Source organism: Notamacropus eugenii, chromosome 3, assembly GCF_028372415.1.
Source record: "Notamacropus eugenii isolate mMacEug1 chromosome 3, mMacEug1.pri_v2, whole genome shotgun sequence".
Classification (NCBI taxonomy): domain Eukaryota; kingdom Metazoa; phylum Chordata; class Mammalia; order Diprotodontia; family Macropodidae; genus Notamacropus; species Notamacropus eugenii.
Window position 1 is genome coordinate 114666134 of NC_092874.1, and position 21947 is coordinate 114688080.

General features: G+C 41.1%; 1 protein-coding gene across 3 annotated transcripts in view; it reads left to right on the forward strand.

Annotated features, from left to right (window-relative positions):
* The window catches only part of WDR91 (WD repeat domain 91), a 34013-nt gene extending 15891 nt beyond the window's left edge, over positions 1–18122 (forward strand). For all 3 annotated transcript variants that reach the window (XM_072652688.1, XM_072652689.1, XM_072652690.1), the window contains exons 9-15: positions 1625–1775; positions 3876–3970; positions 9726–9894; positions 12657–12765; positions 13686–13798; positions 14676–14873; positions 15702–18122. In XM_072652688.1, the coding sequence (XP_072508789.1) occupies positions 1625–1775; positions 3876–3970; positions 9726–9894; positions 12657–12765; positions 13686–13798; positions 14676–14873; positions 15702–15866 (1000 nt within the window). In that variant the 3' untranslated portion in view covers positions 15867–18122. The remainder of the gene's footprint in view (positions 1–1624; positions 1776–3875; positions 3971–9725; positions 9895–12656; positions 12766–13685; positions 13799–14675; positions 14874–15701) is intronic.
* The last annotated feature ends 3825 nt before the right edge of the window (positions 18123–21947 follow it).

Consider the following 21947-nt stretch of genomic DNA (forward strand, 5'->3'; position numbering starts at 1 on the left):
TTCTGTGATCCAGTTCCATAGTTCTTTCTCTGGATGTGGAAGGCGTTTTGCCTCAAGAATCCATTGGAAATTTTTTAGGTCCTTGCATTGCTGTGAAGGACTAAGTCTACCAGAGAAATTCCTCACACACTGTGAGTGTTGCTATGTACAAAGTTCTCCTGGTTCTGCTCCTTTCACTCAGCATCAGTTCATATAAGTCCTTCCAGACCTCTCTGAAGTGTTCCTGTTCATCATTTGTTATAACACAATAGTATTCCTTTATATTCACATACCAAAATTTATTCAGCCATTCCCCAATTGATGGGCATCCCCTTGACTTCCAGTTTTTGGCCACTACAAAGAGTGCTGCTATAAATATTTTTGTACATGTGGGACCCTTTCCCATTTTTATGATCTCTTTACGATACAGTCCTAGAAGTGATACTGCTAGGTCAAAGGGCATGTACATTTTTGTAGCCCTTTGGGCATAGTTCCAAATTGCTCTCCAGAATGGTTGGATCAGCTCACAGCTCTACCAGCAATGAATTAGTGTTCCAACTCTCCCACATCTTCTTCAACATTTATCTCTTTCTGTTTTGTCATGTTAGCCAATCTGATAGGTATGATGTGGTACCTCAGAGTTGTTTTGATTAGCAGGTCTCTAATCAATAGTGATTTATAGCATTTTTTCATATGACTATAGATATCTTTAATTTCTTCCTCTGAAAACTGCTTGTTCACATCCTTTGACCATTTATCAGTTGGGGAATGACTTGTATTCTTGTAAATTTGACTCAGTTCTCTATGTATTTTAGAAATGAGGCCTTTATCACAGACACTAGTTGCAAAAATTCTTTCCCAGCTTTCTGCTTCCTTTCTAATCTTGGTTGCCTTTGGTTTGTTTGTGCAAAAGCTTTCAATTTAATGTAATCAAAATTATCCATTTTGCACTTCATAATGTTCTCTGTCTCTTGTTTGGTCAGATATTTCTCCATTCTCCATAAATCTGACAAATTATTTGAGACTTTCTACCAGAGGATATTTACTTACTGCTTACAAAGGCAGCCTATTCTATTTTTGACAACTCTAATTGAGGTAGTATTTTATGGTGAGCCAAAACTGATATTCTTATAACTTTTACCACTTGGTCCAATTTCTGCTGTGTAGAGCCAAACAGAACAAATATAATTCCTTTTTCTTTCTGCATGTTAATGGTATTATGTGGCTATTCCCTCCTTATCTTCTCTTTAGGCTAGAAGGGTCCCAGTGAAATGACCCTCCTTTGCCTTCTAGGTAGTGAGCACAGAAGAAGCTGTGATTTGGTGGAACAGCTCTTCACTCTTTTCAGTTGTGATAAGAGCTCAGGGAGAAGCCTGGAAGAGGGATTAGTCAAAACATTTGTTTTCTTAGAGTGTATTAGGACTTAGGAATTCTTAGGTCCTTAGAATTTAGGATTTTCTTTGTACTGGATTCCTAAATTTCAATAATTTAAGATACCACATTATTAATTAGATTAGGTATTTTTGAATTTAATATTCCATTACTGCCCCTGGCAAACAAAATAATCTAAACTTTGTCAGGGAGAATTGTAAGATCAAGGAAGAAGAACACTGACAATTATATATGTATTCTTTTTCTCCTTTAGAGTGGATTGCTCTGGGAGGAGGGTTGCTAGCTTAGATGTGGATGGAGTCATCAAGGTGTGGTCATTCAATCCCATCATGCAGACCAAAGCTTCTTCTATTTCCAAGTCACCACTTCTTTCTTTAGAATGGGCCACTAAACGGGACAGGCTGGTGAGTAACCTTATTACCTGAGTTGCCATTTTTGCAGTCTTTGAATTTCTGAAAACCTTTGTAGAGATCCCTTAAAATTCACCTCTTCCCACCTGCTAACCACTTAACCATGTAGCTTTAAGTATCCTTATAACTTTAGGGATTTGAGGCCATGATGAGAAACAACCAAGGCACAATTCTTTTACATCTCCTTCCTGTAGGGAAGATTTAAGTACCATATGTCTAGAATTTCCTGGCTATCATTGTGTTCCTATTGCCTGTATGAGTGACAGTATGATTATAATACCAGGGCCTGTGTCACTAAGACTTGTAATTAGAGCATGGTGGAATTTAAAGACAGTTCTCTTGGCAGCAGGCTCCTATAAACCTTTCTGCTGGAAAGGCTGAGGCAAGCAGAGAGTTTGATTGTGGGTACAGTAAGGCTCAAGTAGACTGGGTATCTGCACTAAGTCTGGCACCAGCATAGTCAGCTCTTAGGAGTAGGGGACCCCCAGACTGCCTGTGGAGGGGTAAGCTGACCTAGGTCAGAAACAGCAGGCCAGCCTCCTGTGCAGGGAGATCAGGCTCTCTTGGGCAAGATTGGGGAGGCCCAGTCCTCCCATATTATACTTTTGGTATCTATTATATGAGTCCTTCTCCCTCCTTTTCCACACTGACCCTATTTATTCTTTCCTTGTTCTCCTTTTGATTGCTAAAAGTAAAGAAAATAACTTAAGACTGGTGTGTTACATAAGGGCTCCTTTCACACTTCCTGTGATTGTAGTTGTCTATCAGATTCACATTGGTTCCCTCTTTATTTTGAAATTTGTGTTCATGAGGTAGGATTTTCTAAATAGTGAATATGAAATTACCTATTCCATTTTGATAGGGTAATACCTTGTAACCAAAAATATTCATTGAAAATACTTAATAATTTATTGCAGTTGTAAATTATAGGAAACCACTTTTACCCTTCAGCCTTTGTTTCCTCTTAATTCTCAAAACTTAACCTACATTGTTTAAAATGCTATCAGGGGACAGCCCTAAGTTATTAACTTGTATGTTTTGAAAATATTTTTTCAGTTATATTGACTTATCTAGATTGTATTGTTCTTGAGGTGAGAGACTATGCCTTCTGTTTCTTTGCTATTTCTCCTCGGATGCTGCATTAAAAGTTCTTCCCAGGTTATAACAATTTAGGGAGAAGGTTTCAGCTATGGACATCCTTGATCCCTTAATGGTATCAGAATCAATAGATTGTGAGACAGTGTCTTAGGGGAGAAATAACCCAACCATGGGCAACTAGATGGCACAGTGGATAGAGTTTGAGGCCTGGAGTGCAGAAAACTCATCTTCTTGAGTTCAAATCTGGCCTGAGGCAATAGCTGTGTGACCTTGGGCAAGTCACTGAGTTTCCTCATCTATAAAATGAGCTGGAGAAGGAAATGGCAAACCACTCCTGTATCTTTGTCAAGAAAATCCAAAATGGGGTCAGGAAGAGTCGGCCAGGACTGAAGAATGACCAAACAATGAGAACAACAAGCCCAGCCATCTGGACTGTGGAAAGAGCCAAAGCATTCCTAGATATTCAGTCATCCTTTAAATTCAGGAGATAAATGGGTGGATAATAAGGCCTGCTCCCTCCATACAGACAGCAGAGTGCCTCAGTAGATAGAGTGCTGGGTCTAGAGTCAGGAAGACATGAGTTCAGATGTGGCTTCAGACACTTAACTAGCTGTGTGACCCTGGGCAAGTCACTTACCCTGTTTGCCTTAATCCAGCGGAGAAGAAATTGGCGAACCATTCCAGTTTCCTTGCCAAGAAAACCTCATAGACAGTACTGGCATGATATGATCCACAGGGTCACAAAGAGTTGGACACCCCTTCCACATATGTACCCTTTGACTGCCATTGCCTTCATGTCCTCCAGTCGCTTGCTAGATTGCCCTTTTGTTTACATTTGAACTGTTTCACTTGTATAGAAATATTGGGCTAGTGTGGAAGCTGCCTTGAAGCTTCACTTGCTGAGAACCACACGTGATCTAGGAGGCCATAACACACTTAGCAGATGTTATTGACTTTGTTCTTTTTCTTTTTCCTCTTTCACGTTTGCCTCCCCAGCTTTTACTCGGTAGTGGGGCAGGGACTGTGCGTCTTTATGACACTGAAGCCAAGAAGAATCTCTGTGAGATCAATATCGATGATGACATGCCTCGGTGAGCAAAGAACAGCCCATCTCCCATTCATGGGTTTAGAGGAGAATGTTCATTTATTTTGCCATCCCCTTGATTTCTGAAAATATCCCTCTGCACCTTTATCACATGAACAGTCTGATAGGGTGTGCAGTGTTCCGTACGTTTCCAGTGAAGGAAGGGAAGCATTGTTTCTCATCTCTTCTTGGACAACAAGCTTGCTATTTAGTAATTACTGCATTCAGCGTGTGGGGGGGTGGGAGTGGGGGAGGTGCTCTTCATTTATGCTGCATACATTGTTGCATGTATTGTTTTCCTGGTTCAGCTGACTTCACTCTGTCAGTTGAAGTAAGTCTTTTCCATGTCTTCCCATGCAATCCGTTCCAGTTCTGGACAATTCTAATTGTTAGGAACTTTTTTCATAAGGTAACCAAAGTCTCCTTCTAGTAATTTGTACCCATTAGCTTCAGGTTCACCTTCTTTGAGTAAGGAGTATGAGTCCAGGCTCTCTTCTACATGACACTTCATATATTTAAAGGTCATGCCATCCCAAATCTTACTGTTACACTCATACGCTGCCCAAGTAATTGCTTTGTTTCTCATTTTTTGCTACCACAAAAAGTGCTGCTATATTTTGGTATAGATAGTACTTGTATTTCTCTTTTCGACCGTCTTTCACCTATTCATTCTTTTAAAAAAAATTTTATTCATGCCTTTTGTTTTTATATCATATTTTGCAGTGTACTCCACCCCTTTACAAAAATCCGTCCTTTATAACACAGAGTAAAAAAGGCACAAAACAATTCAGTAAACCTAACCAGCACATTAAAAGGTAGCAGATGTAGTATTCCACGTCCTCTGTCGCCTATTCATTGAATGGGTGTATCTCACTCAGAGTGAGAATGCTAAAAGGCCTTAACCTGAAAGGACCAGGGTCTCCCATTGCATCCTGGAACATCTCCAGTCGTCCTGATGAGTATCAGGCCGCTGGATCCAGATGACTCAGGAGAAGAAAGTGAGGCTGGACAGCCCTCCCTCACTCAGATCAAAGTCAGCTGCAAATCATGTCATCATCTTGATGTCATGGTCCTCTTTGAGAATGAAGGACAAACACAACAATCTGCACAAAGAAGTGTGGGAAGGACTTTCTTATACCTCTTTGGGGCCAAGCTTGGTCACTGTAACTGCACAGAACCAGCTTTGATTGTTTTGTGGGCTCTTTTCATTAATGTTATCGTCATAATTGTTTATTCTGTTTCCTTGGTTTTTTTTCAGCTCATGTAAGTCTTCCCATGTTTTCCTGCATTCATATTCATTGTTTCTTATGGTGTTATAGTAGTCCATTACATTTATGTATAATACCTTATTAGGCCATCACCCAATAAAGGAGCATATGCTTTATTTCTAGTTCTTTGCTGTTAATGCTTGTCTATATTTTAGTTTGTGTGGAAGCTTTCTTTTTATCATTGGCCTTTTTAAAATTTTGTTTTAATTGTAGTTTATTTCCTTAGTCAGTAAACTATCTGCTTTTTCACTCTCCCTTCCATCTGCCATCCCAACCACCCAGAACAGTGAAAGAAAAGCAAAACCTGTGTTACAAATATGTATAGTCAAGCAAAACAAATTTGTGCTTTGACTGTATCCAAAAAAAAAAAATGATGTCATTCTGGACCCTGAGACCTTCTTTTCTGTTAGGAAGTGGGTAGCAGAGTTCCTAATTCTTTCAGAGTTGTTTATCTTTACCAGGTCATTGTTATCGTATAAATTATTCTCCTATTACTTCACTTTTTCATTGTTTCTTAAAGCACAATGATATTCTGTTGCCTTTATATACCATAACTTGTAGTCATTTTCCTCTATTCACTGTTAAGGAAATAATTTGGGAATCAGACCTTCATAATATAGCTGTTACTTTCCAATCCTCTGCACCTAATCTGGGATCCTAGGATCCAGCCTTCTTAGAAGCAGGTAAATTACTGGAAGGGACTTCAAAGATTATCAAGTTCCACCCTTCCATCTACATGGCATCCTAACAGGTGGCTCTCTGGTTTCTACGTGGAGATATCCCTTGACTGGGAATTCATGTAACCCCAAAGGCAATCCATCCCAGTTCTGGGAGCTGTAATTGTTCGGAAGTTTCTTCTTAAGGTAACCAAAATCTCCTTCTAATGATCTGTACCCATTAGGTTCTCCACAGGTCCTTTAGTTGATATTCATGGCATGGTTTCAGGTACCTGTACCTGAATATGTACCCATTCCTGGATATGTTCTAGCTTATTTGTTTCACTTCTAAAATGTGGTCCCCGGTATTAGAATGCTCCAAATGTGGTTAGCCCAGAGAGCAATAGAGTGGGACTGTCACCCTTCTTGTTTTGGATACTCTTTTATAATTAATATAATCTAAGATGAAGTAAGCTTTCTTGGTTGCCACATTGCATTACTGATTCATTTTGAGCTTGTTTGTAGTCCACGAAAATCCCCAGACTTCTTTTCTCATGAACTGCTTTTGAGTTGTACCTTCTCTCTGCTGTCCTTGTGCAGTTGTTGATTTTAAACCCAAGCCCAGCACTTTATCTCTGTCCCTATTAAATTTCAATTTGAAGTTCAGCCTACTATTCTAGCCTGTCAAGATCTTTTGGTTCTGTGTCTGTTACCTAATTTATTAGTTTTCCTTCCAACTTTATATGATTTATGCTATCTGCTCTTTAATCTGAATGAAGTAGAACCAAAGACCACTTCTTGGGGTCACTTCAATAGAGACCTCTTTCCAGGGTCCCATCAGTAAATCATTTCTGAACTTATCCATCTAAAATGTTAGTCTTATCTCTCCATCTTTTATTCAAGAATACTGTGAGAGATTTTGTTGTACACCTTGCTAAAATCCAGATGTAGGTCCATATCATTTCTGGAATCCACTAGTCTAGTAACACTATGAAAATGGAAAAGAGGTTGTTTTGAAATGACTGAGTCTTATCCACTCTGACTTAGTAATCACTACATCTTCTTAAAAGTTTTTAAAACTTTTATTATAAACTTGATAACAATCAACAGTCAATTAAAAACATATAGGGAATAAAATCTTATGTAAATCCTTAGCATTTTATTAAATGTAATCCAATGAATTAACAACTAACAAACACAAAATGAATTTGCTCTGTCACTTTACATGTCTCTGAAATTCTGCCACTTTGGGCTTCCTTATCTTTAAAGAAAAGGTAGTTTTTTAGTCAGTGTATGTGCATTTCAGGTTCTGCTAATTTTGCATCTCATGACTTTGTATAAAACTTTCAACATTTCATCATAAGTTTTTTTAATGGTACCATAATATTCTATTACATGACTATACTATAACTTTTCTAGCTATTCATCCAAATGTTGTCTGTGAAAAGCGTCTCCGTCTTATATTATGTACGATCCAGTTATTGATTTCTTTGTATCACTAGTTCTCCTTTTACCTTTCTATGATTTTTTTAGGTTCAAGTTCAGTTGAATTGCTGGGTCAGTCACAAAGTTTTGTGACTCACATCCTTTTGAATATTACCATGTTGCTCTCCATAAACCACCTCTTTTTATGAAAACTCACAAACCAGGCCTTTAGTAAGTTAGCCTACATCTAGCTTACAAAATCCACTTTATTTCCCCTTTTGAAAACTGGGACATTTTGAGTCTCTCCAGTTCTACTGTGCCTTTCCCACTTGCCAGAACGAATATCAAAAGCAGTGATTTAGCAATCATATTTACAAATTTAGTCTCCTGAGATTAGGTTGGTAGGTCAGGTGACTTGAACTTATTTAGGGCAGTTAGCAGCTCTCTTGCTATCTTGGGTTTCAGTTCTATGAACCATTTTTGTTCTACTTTTCCCAGTCTGAAAATCCTTTTCTTTGATATTGAAAAGTGAAGCAGAACAGGAGTGGCATTCTTCCTGTGTTCTTTTCATTGTTGATTATCGTCCTGGGCTCTCACATCATTGACCTTCCTCTTGCCACTGAAAATGGCTTTTTTAAAAGACACTTTTTATTGTCTTTATCATTTATCACAAGTCTTAGCTCATACTGGTTTTTAGTCTTTCTGATGCTGTTCTCCTAGGACATTGCACCTCTTTTTTATTTCTCATATATCTGCCTTTGTTTAAATACCCTCTTATAGTGTTTTTTTTAATATATAATTTTTTTCATTTTTCAATTCTCAGCATTCACTTCCACAGGAATTTGAATTCAGAATTTTTTCCCCATCTCTTCCCACCCCAGGACAGCATGAATTCCATCCACCTCTTCCTTCAATCTGTCCTCCCTTCTATTTTCCTGTAGGGCAAAATAGATTTCTATACCCCATTGCCTGTGCATCTTATTTCCCAGTTGCATGCTAAAACAATTTTCAACATTCATTATTAAAGCTTTGAGTTCCATATTCTTTCCCTCTCTCCCCATCTACCCTTATTGAGAAAGCAAGCAATTCAATGTAGGTCATATGTGTGTAGCCATGTAAAACACATCCATAATAGTCATGTTGCGAAACACTAACCACATTTCCCTCTGTCCTATCCTGCCCTGCATTTATTCCATTCTTTTCCTTGACCTGTCCTCCCACAATAGTATTTGTTTCCAATTATCCCTTTCCCTAATTTGCTGACCCTTCTATTTTCTTCCCTGTCTTATTCCCTTCCCCGCTGCCTTCCTGCAGGATAAAATAGATTTCCATATCCAGTTGAGTGGGTTATTCCTTCTTTAAGCCAGATCCCATGGGAGTAAGGCTCACTTACTCCCTTTCATCTCTTCCCTCTTATTGTAAAAGCTTTTTCTTGCCTCCTTTATGTAAGATGATTTGCTACATTCTACCTCTCCCTTTCTGTTACTCTTAGTACATTTCACTCAACAGTAAATTTTATTTATTCTTTTTTGGTATTCTCTCTTCATACTCAGCTCACCTTGTGCCCTCTGTCTTTGTGTATATATATACATACACACATAACAACCATGTACATATACATACCTGCACATATATAATATACACATACATACCCACACATACCTGTATATGTATGTATGTGTATATACGTATGTATGCATGCATGCATGCATGTGTGTATGTATGTATATATATTCTAACTAGCCTAATGCTGAAAAAGGTCTCATGAGTTACAAATAGCATCTTTCTATGAAGGAACGTAAACTGTTCAACTTTGATGAGTTCCTTAAGGCTTCTCTTTTCTGTTTACCTTTTCATGTTTCTCTTGATTCTTATATTTGAAAGTCAGATTTTCTATTCAACTCTGGTCTTTTCAACAAGAATGCTTGGAAATCAATTCATTGAAATTCCATTTTTTCCCCTGAGGTATTATACTCGGTTTTGCTGGGTAGATGATATAATGTAAGTATTGATGAACTCCTTGCTCATGCAAATTGATCTCTCTAGATGCCTCTCCTTTTTCCTTATCAGTCTCATTTCTGACTCTATCACCAGAATTTATTTTTGAGTCTCCCACCTGTTTCAAGTTGATTTCTCTTTTAGAGTCTCTATCCATGGAATCCTGTCAATCTCTGAATTCTTTGAGATCTGTTCTCTTAAAGTTCAAGGTGCAAGTGAAACTGTACCTGGCATTTTCACAGCCTCTAAGGTAGCGTGGTCTTTGCCATCGTGGTTCCCATTATTTCAGTTTCCCTAATTTTTTTCTTACTAATCATGGTCAGATTTAGAATAGTAGTGCCTTGAGTTATTGTCTCTTCTTTTTGAAAGATCTTTTGTGGGTGAGGAATCTGACTGAGCTTCTCCTTTGTTGTAGGATTCTGTCACTTGCCTGTAGCCCCAGTGGGACCTCCTTTGTCTGCTCAGCTGCATCCCCCAGCCTCATTTCACAGATGGACTACACAACACTCGACAGTGGCATCAAAGGCATGAACCAGGTTCCTGGCAAGCTCTTGCTGTGGGACACTAAAACCATGAAGCAGCAGGTACATACATGGCTCTCTTCCCAGGCATCTCAGCTGGTCATGGCAGCCTCTCATAATGTCTCCAGCTGTGGTAGAGCCATAGGTGGGAATTAGCAGGCTTGAGTGGCAGTGTCACTCCTTATGACAGTTAGAAGGTTGCCTTATTTAAGTGCGAGTTCTTGTGTTCCCAAATAGGAACAAACTGCTGGTTTCATCATGATTTAGTATTTGTTAATGTTCTTAAACTGTGAAAGAATTCTGTGGGGTGTGAATATGAGTCAGTATTAAAGTATATCTTAAGGTCAGACTGGCAGACTAACTGCACTCATTTAAAAGACAATCACAAACCTGGAAGTAAAAACCAAACAGAGCATACCTGATGTAGAATTGCGTGTAAGTTAAAATGGAAGTAATTAACAATAATAGCAAGATGTGAAAGGGGATTTTGCTGGAAGATATAAGAACTATAAGAAGCATACAAAAGAACTATAAAATTACAGGAGTCTGGGGCCATTTAGAATAAAAAGGGACAAGCATCCCTACACTTGATTGTCTCTGAAGACTTCATTGTATGACAGCCCACTGTAAAAACTGATGTGAATGGTGGTGACTGACTCATCAAGCAAAGTGTAAATGAAGTTCAGTATAATCTGTTGAAGAAGGCAGGGAAGGAGCCAGTTCATGTCGAGAAGATGTCTCCCTATAGAATTTTGGAGTTTAAGAGGGGTAAGCTCAGGGGTTTGGAAAATTCACTTATTTGGCACATGCCATTTTCTTGACTTCACTAGATAAATGAGGTATTAATATGACTAAGCAACCTCTAGTTTTAAAATGACTTGTTTTCCAGATGTTCATTTGTAATGCAGTTTGGAATTTGGGAAAATGCTTTTTTACAGAAACAACATTATAAACTGTTTAGGTTCACAGATTAGCCCACAACGACCTTATAATTGAAATATATGAAATGAAATTTGCAACAAGAAGAAAGTAGAAAATAGTATTCTTGCAGATGTAGGGTGTTTCAGGTACCTTTGGGACTAAGTGGCTTTTGTGAATTGATCTGGGAACTTAGAACCATTTATAATGTTGTTCCTCTTTCTCTGCTCTGGCAAGAATATCACAAACCGCTGGTGTTCGTATGTATGAAATATTCATGAGTTAGGAAGTGTCTGTACTTCATGTCATGTACACATGCTGTGACAAAAGGTGGCAGATAAATTATCAATATTCTTACCCTAAGCCCTGTTGGGAATCTGATTTTATCTTAAGTGAGTGTCTTAGCGGTGAATGATTTCGCTTTGATGTTTACTTAGGGCCATGCAGCTGGTAAGCCAAAAGAGTAAGTTTACTTTCTCCCCCTTTATTTTGTAAGAGAACTCGCTATCATAGTCATAGAATCCTCAATATAGCATTCAGAAAAGGGAAAAACAATGCATAATATATAATTTCCTTCTCCAGAAGTCTTTAAAACATAGTAGAATTAGTAGGACACAAGTCTTGTAAGGGATGGAGGAACTTTAATTTTTATTTCTGTATCCCCATTTTCTATAATATAGTTGATAACGTTAAAAAGCACTCATTGAACTGTCTATAATATTCTACCCCCTCATCCATGCTTGGTTTCCCTGGCTTCTTTCAAGTCTAAGTTGAGGCCCCACCTTCTGCAGGTCTCTCTCTCCTCTTTCCCTCCCCCCTCTCGCCTTCTCTTTCTCTGTCTCTCTGTCTCTCCCTCCCTCTCTCTCTCTCTATCTCTTTCTCTTCTCTCTGTCTCTCCCTCTCTCTTTCCTTGTCTCCCGTTCTCCCCTTCTCTCTCTCCCTCTAACCCCCCTTTTTGTCTCCTCCCCTCCCCAGCTGTTAGTGCCTTCTCTTTTCAAATTATTTTGTAGATAGTTTGTATATACTGATTATTTACATACTGTCTCACCCATGGAGCTCCTTGAAGGCTGAGGAACTTGTTTTTGCCTTTTTTTCTATTCCCAAGTGCTTAACACAGGGGAAAGTGGGTAGTCACAGAGTGAGCACTTAAGAAATGCTGGTTACCTTCCCCTGACACTTACTGCCTGCATGGCCATTGATGAGTCATTTAACTTCTTGGGGCCATCAGCAGCATTAGAAGACTGTCAATTGCAAAAGAGTTGCTGATTTGCTTTGGTAGAAGGAATTTCTTGTACCAGGGAGATCACAGGTTCAGACAGAAAGTAACCTACCTCAGTTAAAAAGCACTTTGTAAGCCTTAAAGCTCAGTGTGGGTATAAGAATGAGTCTGGAATGTTGTGAGCCTTATTTTTAGAGATAATCACCACCACCACCACCATCACCATATCACCAAAGAATGGACTGGCTCATTTTAGAAAGGACATAAATGATTTGGAGTCAGAGGACTTTGGTTTGATTCCTGAATCTGCTACTTACAGCTTATAACATATGTTGGGCAGGTCACTTAACCTCTGAGGGTCACAGTTTCCTCAATGGTAAAAGAAGAGGATTGGATTATATGACCTCTGAGGTCTCTTTCTAGCTTGAAATCTATGATCCTGTGTATTATCTGATGTGAATGTTCTATAAATCAATGTCTGAGAGTCTTAGGAAAGGTGTAGTCATCAGTATAGAAACTGGTTGCAGCATAATTCACAATCAGCGCTTTGTTTGGCCAGTGCAGTGAGCTGTAATGCTGAGAGGAAGCATCGAGCCACATGCAGTACCTCACTCAGCAGCTTGTACATTTGGGAGAGCAGCATGTTGCTAGGGTCATTCTGACTCCCACTGACAGCTCTTTCTTACAGCTCCAGTTCTCCCTGGATCCAGACCCCATTGCTATCAACTGTACTGCTTTCAACCACAATGGGAACCTGCTGGTCACAGGGGCAGCTGATGGAGCCATTCGGCTCTTTGGTGAGTAGTTCTGTTCAAGAGATTCATGTCTTCATTGTCTCAGAGCAGTCACTTGGACTGTGGGGTCTGTGAGGATGGAAGCACAATTGAGATTGAATCTGTGGGGCTGGAGTAAGATCTGGGTGCTTTTGCACTAGCGTATTATGATAAGCTCTTTTTATCATGGCTAACATCCATGTGATCAGTGTTTGGAAGGAGTTGAGAGGGGGAGTGAGGGTTATTGCTTCTTCCAGTGGGGCTTCTCATGGTCTGCTTGAGTTTCAGCTCATCTGTGACCCAGTGAGGTATACATTTGATCCTGAAACTGAGAGTGGTGCTATTGTACTCACTTGTGTGAGCACCACCTCTTAACTCTTCTCTGTAAATTTGTTGTATATAGAAGAAGAGAAGGCAGAATAGCAGAGTACAAGGGAAAGTATGGGTCCACCTTGGTGGCTTATTTAATTGTATTTTTGACAATTTTTCATACTGAAGAGAGGTCTCAACCCTTAACTCCCACCTATTCATAGCTGGAGGGGGCCATTACCTCTTCTTAGGTACATGAGTTTCCCAGCTTTCCCCATTCAGGAAGGGCACTAGAATATCAATGACTAATAACAAAGTACTTGGTCATTGAATTTAGAGTGAGAAGTCTTGGGTTTGAGTCTTGGCTCTGACATTACTGTAACCTACAAAATGACCTTTAGAGTCTCTTCCAGTTTTAACATTCTTTGATCAAGAAACAGACAGTGGAGCAGAACTATTGAGCTGGGTCCTGAGGCCAGCTTTTTACACTTTGTACTGAGAAGGAGGTTCTCTGGAGTGGTGGATGATCTAGTTAATTAAAACTAAAGAATTATAAAATAGAACCAATTCATTATAAAAGCATAGTGATGTGGGACCATTGAATATAAGGGGAATTCTGTAATTTGTTTTCTCAGATATGCAGCAGCATGAGTGTGCCATGAGCTGGAAAGCCCATAGTGGGGAGGTCTATTCTGTGGAATTTAGCTACGATGAGAACACTGTGTACAGCATTGGAGAGGATGGGAAGGTAGGTTGGGTGTGAGGTAGGTGGGTGGGGATTTGAAATACTCCTTAGATTAAACCAGTTTGTCTTGAGCTGTATTGGAGGTGATGATATGGCTCTGGACACTTATTTAGCATTAGGAGTTTTCCCTCCTCACTGGCATGGGTTCTGTTGGATTTTAAGGGTTATTAGCATTTGCTTCCCTCCTCCTGAGGAGGGAGTGACCCATATCACTGTAGGTGGCAAGGATGGGAGTGGGTAGTAGGGATCGAGAGGCTGTAGGTTAGTGTGTAATGTGATAGTTCTGTGAAGGGTTTCAAGTCACTCTTTCTACTATTGTTTCCCTCCCATAAGCTGCCAAAGTCCCTGAAACATTTTTTTAATAAGCCATATCTTGCTTCTGAGGGCCAAGTTTTTAGAAAGGAGATGGACTTAGTGAATTGGGCTTCCCATTAAGTTGGAATAACGACAGAGGTACTTCTGGTGACTGATGATCTCTGTGCTCCTGGTGCCAGATGCTCTTTATTTTAATAGCTTTAAGTGAAATTTTTTTGTTTTTTATGTTATCTGTATTTCTCACTATATCCTTCTCCTCTTTATCCTGTTCCTTCCCAGAGAGTCCTATCAGTAAAACTAACCAATGTAGTTGAAAATATCTGACATGTGCAGTGACCCATACCCATTTTCCCCAATATCTAGCGGAATCAGGGGAGGTGCTTTCTCATATCTCTTCTTTAGGATCAAGCTTAGTCATGATACTCTGACACTATTAAGTTTGGGTTGTTTTGTTCTTTCCGTTCTTTTTGTCATAGTCATCTTTTAGATTGTTTTCTGGGGTTCTGCTTCATTTTACAGCTACTTTTTAATTAGCAGCTTTCTTCTTGTTCTTTTGTAATTCTAGTTTATTCAGTGGAACATCCACAAGAGTGGCCAGAAAGTGTCTGAATATTCCCTCCCCATGGATGCCACAGGCCCCTTTGTGTTATCAGGTTACAGTGGATACAAGCAAGTCCAGATTCCACGGGGTCGTCTCTTTGCTTTTGATTCTGAAGGAAATTACATGCTAACTTGTTCTGCTACAGGGGGCATCATCTATAAGGTAACATGGTTGAAGCAGTAATTCCTGAGTATTTCTCTTGAAGTCCTCAGAGTCCCTTTCAGCTCTAAATCTCCCATGTTGTGATCTTGTGGGTGGATGGGTACCCTTTATCTGGATCTCTGCCTCATCTAGTATGCGTTTGAGTTTTGCTTCCTGCCTCAATGCTTGGTACTTGTGGAGCTCTTCTTTGTATAGAAGTCATTCTGCCCATATCTTTTGATTTGACTGGGATTGTGAGAAAGAGAGAGAGTGTGTTCCTGCAAAGTTGAGACAGTGTCATGTGATGGAAAGAACTTTGGGCTGCTGTCGATCACTAATTAGCAGCTGCCTGACCCTGGGCCAAGGAATGTTAATAAGGAGAAAATGAAAGTAGTTGGACAAAGAATGTTGGAAAGTAAACAACTTGGTATAGGCTCCTTAACAACATGGGCCCTACTGCTTATAAACACGTAGCAAATCTTTTACCAGGATAGAAATCTCCTGGTGAAGTGACAAATGCTGGAATGACTTTTTTCTGAATTGTTACCAAAAAGCATGATACACTTCCAATTTTTGTAAAATAATCCATTTAAGCTATAAGCAGTAATCCTTTATGGTTGGAGGGAGGGAGGTGACAGTATATATCTAATCTAGTCAGCCAAACCAAAGTACTCGGGGATCCAGGCATGCTTATCCTTACTCAGGTTAAGTATGCCTCTTCCCAATCTAAATGAGGTTTGGCAATTTAAAATGAGCTGTCCAACTTTTCCCTAAGGGTTTCTTCATTTCCGGTGGCAGTCCATTCCAGAGATCTCTTATTTGTCTCTTTTTTCTTGTCTTCCTTTGCAGTTGAGCAGTGATGAGAAGGTCTTGGAGAGCTGCCTGAGCCTCGGGGGTCACAGAGCCCCAGTGGTCACTGTAGACTGGTGCACAGCCATGGACTGTGGCACTTGCCTTACTGCTTCCATGGATGGCAAGATCAAGTTGGCAACCCTGCTGGCTCAGAAATTCTGATGGGACACTGAACCAGGGAAGCATTATAGAATGCTTATGGAATCAGTATTAGCATGAGGTTGAGATCACGGACTGGGAAAGAGGAGATAGAGAGAGACTGGCAGGTTTATTACAATAAATTGTCAGCTAGCTGGGGAACATGTGGAGCAGGAGGCCAGAAAACTATTGGTCCAGGATACGCACAGACTCTAATGTTGCCCCAAGCTCCCACTGGACTATTGCAAGTGGCTCAAAAAGACAGATTTCTGGTGACTTTTGCTCTGATTCCTGTGAACCTTGACAGTATTTTGTGTATAGACAGTTCTTGCTTTTAAGTAAATGAACCCTTCCGCAAAAATCTACTTAAAGCGATTTTTCCATAATGCAGATTTGCCATGGACACAGGGAAGGGAGGGAGAGGAGCAGGAAGGACCTCCCCCCCAGCACCTGTGGAGGGAGGCGGCCAGCACACAGTTGAAGGACTCATGGGGCCAGAGACAGAGAAGTGAGAACAGGGAGGAACATGCAGGGGTCAAGGCCAGCTAGGTGAGGTCCTGGCTGGAACCAAGAGGAGGAACACTTGGGAAGCAGACAGGTGGGGTCTGGACAAGAACACAGACAGGAGAGGATGGGAGCCAGAAACAGATACATGGCTATCCAGGTCAGGGCCGGGGACACGTGGGTGCTTGGAGCATGGCAAAGATCTTCTATCTTGGTGCCAGGTGTGGCAGTGGTGGTCTGCGTGTCTGTTCTCCTTTTGCTTGGAGGATTGGGGTATTGGTTGTTTCTTGGTGTGTGTGGGGGGCGTGATGCCAAGGAGCAGGAGCAGAGAGAGAGCAAGAGAGAAGGAACATAGTACTGTACAGTTAACACAAGTGTTTTCTGGGATGTGGATTTCTTTCAGAATTTTTTATATAAAGTCAAATTTGCATAATGTGAATTTATATAAAGCAAGAACTTTCTGTATATTTATACATTTCTTTTCTCCTCCCTTTCTTAAAAGAATATTGTTCTCACTGAGGTGTCTTTCTATAGAAGTGGAATGGAAAAGAAGCTCCTTCAGTGAGTGACCCTTGGTTGTGATCCCTTTACATTATTCAGAAAGCAGAAGTATTGTCTTGGGAGCTTAACCGTCTCCTTACTGCCCCAGATAGAAGCATTAAGACGAAACATGGTAGTGTGGTGTATAGTGGATAGTGCTGGGTTTGAACAGCAGGATGGTAGTTTAGTCCTGCCTCTGATGTTTACTATCTGTGTGACCCTGGGCAAGTCACTCTGAGCCTCAGTAACTTATCTACTAGCTTTTAGATTGGTGGCAGTCTGTATGAGTGGGGGATTTCACACACTGATGAAATCTCAGATCTTTAAATATGTGTGTTACATAAACGGTGAACTTTCCATAGTATCTGTCAGACTAAAGAGGTTTGAGGTGTTGGTTTATTATAGAGGTGAGGCTGTTTATATAACTCACAATCTATAATTACTCACTTGCTCTCCATTCCACATGTGCACCTGTCTATATATATGTTCTCTAATGCCACTTATACTTTGGACTATCCTAGATGAAAGGTTTATTTTTCTGCTCACAAAACTTTGTGAGGGGATGTAGTTTCCTCTCCTGTGGGAAAGAGATGTATAGCAGATCTAAGGCGGACCTAAGACCTTTGGCTTGTAGCTGCCTATCTGTAGCAGACCATGGTACCTGTTTTCCCAGGACTGTTTCCACTCAGCCCCATGATTCCATGTATTCCTGTTGGTGGTTGTCTTATACCTGCTAGCTCATGAGGATCAGTAGCACCAGGACTTGCATTTTGATTCTCCTAACCCCCATTTCTTGTGTGCAGATAGAAGAGTACTGTCTTCACCCATTTGCAGTTAAAGGAATAGAGGAAGATGGTGATTTGTCCAGATGGTGAAATTCGGTGGCAGAGCTCAGACTAGAAGCCAGGTTTCTTGTTGCCCAGGTGCTGGTACTACAACTAACTAGTTCAGCAACTAACAGTCATTAAGCAAGTCTGATTTGTGTCTTTGAATTCCACGTTCCTTAGTCAGGCTTATAGTCCCTTCATATGCTAAAAGTAGAAAACAGTTCCCTCCTCCTCTTCCCTGGCCTGTGGGCCAGGGGAAATAGCCCAATGGTACTGTTGTCACAGCTATTGCAGTGAGGAGTGAAGTCAGCAAGTCCGGAATTTGTATAGATGACTGGTGAAATAATAATGATAATAGTTAAATGTTAAAGTTAAAATGTTAAAACATTAAAGTTTGCAAAGCACTTTACATGTGTTCTCATTCAGTTCTTACAAAGTCTCTGAGGGTAGGTACAATTGTTCTCTCCATTTTACAGATGAGGAAATGGACCAAGAGAGGTAACTTAGTAACTTAGCCCAGGGTCACACAGCTGGTGAATGTCTGAGGCTGAATTGGAACTCAACTTCTTGACCCCAAGTCTAGAGCTCTTTCCACTCTCTACCTGGTATTGCCATTGAATTGGCTCCTTAAAGGGATCAACTGGGAGGTGACGGCTATTGAGGCTGACAAGGCATATACACATCCACCCTATCTCTCCACTGCCAGAGGTTGGGCTGGTTCTAACTCAGTTCTGGGGCTGGGCGGTGCCTCAGGTTTCATTGCCTCTTAGTTATCCATGCTCTTATGGCTACAGGGAAATGGAGAACAAATCTAGGGCTTTGTCCTGCTTGGGGAGGAGGGAAAAGTGAAAGAATTTAAATACTGAACCTGCATTTGAGCAAGCTTGAATGTGAAGTGGAGAGGCGTATTCCATTTCCTGGATATTAGTGGGATGTTGACTATTGACCACCTCCCTCTTGAGAATACATTCTCTTGCCTTCTTCTTGAAGGACACATTCACATCATACATATTCTGATTCTTCCCCCCACCCCAAGTGTAGGAAAATCAAGGGAAGATATTTTCTTTTGATAATTTTTTTTTCCCTTCCCCTTTGTTGAAGTGGTAACTGTTTCTGTCAAGGCCCCCCATCACCCTCCTTGTCTTAAAACTTAGGTACTACTCTTGATCCTTCTTAACCTCCCTCATCGAAACTACTCATCAACTTCTTTTCATTTCTCCTTGATAGTCTCTCTTGAATCTTCCTCCTCCCATTTGAAAAAAAAAATCCCATTTGCCTTAGTTTATCTGTAGCTAAGAAAACATGGCATATTGGGTAGAGTGTTAGCATTGGAGTCATGAAGATGTAGGAAATCTCGCCTTTGAAGAAGATTACCTGTTTGATCTAGGTTGAGCTACCTAACTCTCAAGTCTCAGGCCACTTATTAACCCCTACCAAGTTATTGACAGGTTGTAATGTGTATTGGTGTTTCACTGATAAACCACAGATCCTTCAGGCATCCAGTCAAGTGGATGTGCCATCTTGAGAAGAACAGTCGTGTATTTCCATTCTACACTCCCCTTTGGGTTAACCCCTCCAATCCTACCTACTGTGAGAGCATCCTGGTTCAGACTCTCATCTATCACCTTCTTCCTGTTCTATAATCTACACTGCACACTGCTGGTTCACGTCTTAATGGGGCTTGCAGCTCCGTCCTAACTCCTTTGTGACTTCCCATTACCTACTTATGTTCCTTAATACTGGTTTTGAAGACTCTCTACAATCTGATGTTAAGAGCCACCTTTTCCAGGCTGCTGAACTGGGCTCATTTTCCATTCTTGTTCTTCACTCTCCTGTCTCTACCTCTTCAAGAACCAATCTCTTATCTGCCTCATGAAGTCTTCCTTCTTGGATTCCCCCACTGCTTTCCTTCAGATATCTTGTGCCCCCCCTCCCCCTTTGTTTTATGGTGAGAGAGGGACTCTTTGCACTTCACAATTCTGCCTTGTATTACAGTCCCTAGTCCCTTATCTCCCTTCCCACTTCCCTTTTTTTAAATGTGTAAGCTCCTTGTGAGCAAGGGCTGCATTGTTTTTCACATTTGTATCTCAGTGCCTTGCACTTAATAAAATCTTAATAAACAAATTGAATTTATTGAATTATGTGACTGATAACCAGTGGCTTCACAGGGCACTGAAGGATGGCAGCTTCCAGGTACGTGTATTGAAATTCTTTGCATTGCCTAAGAAGTTTAATCCTGAGGGGTTTTGTGTTCTGGTTCAGTAAGAAACAAAAATGTTTTGTTTGGCAAACACAGAGTTAGTCTTACCTATATTCACAGATGTTAAAACTTGCTTCCGTTCCTTGGGGTGCTATTCTATTTTAGGGGATTAGAAAGCAGCTCCCTCTGAGGCAGCTAGGTGTCCTGGAGTCAGGATGCCCTGAGTTCAAATTTGACCTTGGAGTCTTACTAGCTTTGTGACCCTGGGTGAATCACTTAACCTCTGCCTTAGTTTTCTCAACTGTAAAATATGGATTAACAGCATCTACCTCGCAGGGTTGCTGTGAAGATAAAATGAGACCATATTTGTGAAGGCCCTTTCTAACACTTATCCCTCACTCCTTCCCCTTATTTCATACCATAGTTGCTTCGGTGAAGCCTTTGGAACTGTGTTTCTCTGGCCAAAGTATACTTCAACCCAGTGAAAAATCCAAAATTTGTGCAGTGGTTTGCCCTATGAAGCTTAAAATATAAGCTTCAGGGCAGGAGCTGCCAGGAAGTAAGGCCATTGGCTTTTGCAGCTCAAATGTCTCAAGCCCTTTGAAGAGCAATTAATATGCCTGGCTCCTTCCAATCCTGGAACTTAAAAAGAAGAGGTTGGGGAATCCAAGATACAAACACAGTTTAATGGCACTGAAGCTGCCTTCCCACAGCAACACCATACCTGTCATGCTAATGATAATCATGGAATTTGGTGGGCTATTCATTTTACCCCAAGGCAGAGGCAGGAGATTGGGGTATTCCAGTCCTCCCTCGTTTTAGAAGGAACATCAGGAAAAAATAAATTATGAGATAAGTTTATGATGAAATTAATAATTAATAAAGTTTAGTGAAATTGCTGTTTGTCTTTCGTTGTTGGAGAGGACCATGACATCAGGAAGGTGATGCTGTGGACTTGCAAGTGAACTGGATTTAAGTGAGAGAGGGCTGTGCAGTCACCAGCCTCATTCTCTGTGGAGCCTTCTGGGTCCAGTGGCAAGACAGAGATCAGGACAACTGGTGATTTGGACATTTTTTCCACCTGATTTCTCTATAGCATAGAGAATAGAAAACAGTATAATTTGTAAGTTTTAAGTGTGGCACTATTGGCTGAAATGCTTTAGATTTTTGTAGAGCATTTTGTGTTTGTATTGCTAAGATTTCCTATGGTTTTTGCTTCTGTTTTGTAAAATCTTTCTTGAGTCAAGAAATAAGAAACCCCTGAATTCTGATATTCAGCGTTGCCTGAATACCTACGATGCTCAGTTACTGGATGCTGGTAGTGGTAGGAAGGATGTAAAAATGAATACGGTGGCAGCCAACCCTTAGGAAAGATGATTTATCCGGATAGGCGCAGTACAAGCCCGTATTTCTCCAGTGTCATGTAAGGGGACTTGTAGCTCAGCTCAGTCGTTTCCAGTGCTGTCAGACTGACCCCATTTGGGGTTTTCTGGGCACGTCCTGGAGTCGGTTGCCATTTCCTTCCCCAACTGCTTTTACAGACGAGGAGAGGAAGGCAAGCACGTGACTGGCTCAGGGTCACACGGTGCTCCTGACTCCGGCCCCAGCCCCCCCCCCCCCCCCCCAGCCGGTGCGAGGAGTAAGTGGTGTGGAGGACTTTGGACAGCTTTGGCTGCCAGGACTAGAGGGTGTTTTGGTGAAGTCCGAGCAGAGCGGGGGTGGGTGAGGCACGAGTAAAGGGGAAAGTGAATGGAGGCCTCGTCAAGTCCCGCAGAGCTAAGCTAGGGCCGGACCTCGGGAGGCCTCGAATGCCGCGCCAACGAGTTTGGATCTTCAACCGGTGGGCAACGTTTGGCAAAGCACCGAAGGACCGAAGGCTCCTGAGGGGAGTGACAGCCAAAAGAAACGTACGCTTGGGGGCCCAAGGAGTCTCCGGCTTTAGACTGAACGGCGCCTCCAGGCCTCGCAGAGTCCAGTGAGGCGGAAGGCCCGCCCCTTCACCTGGGAGGAACTCCCCGGAGGGGGAAGTGGGCG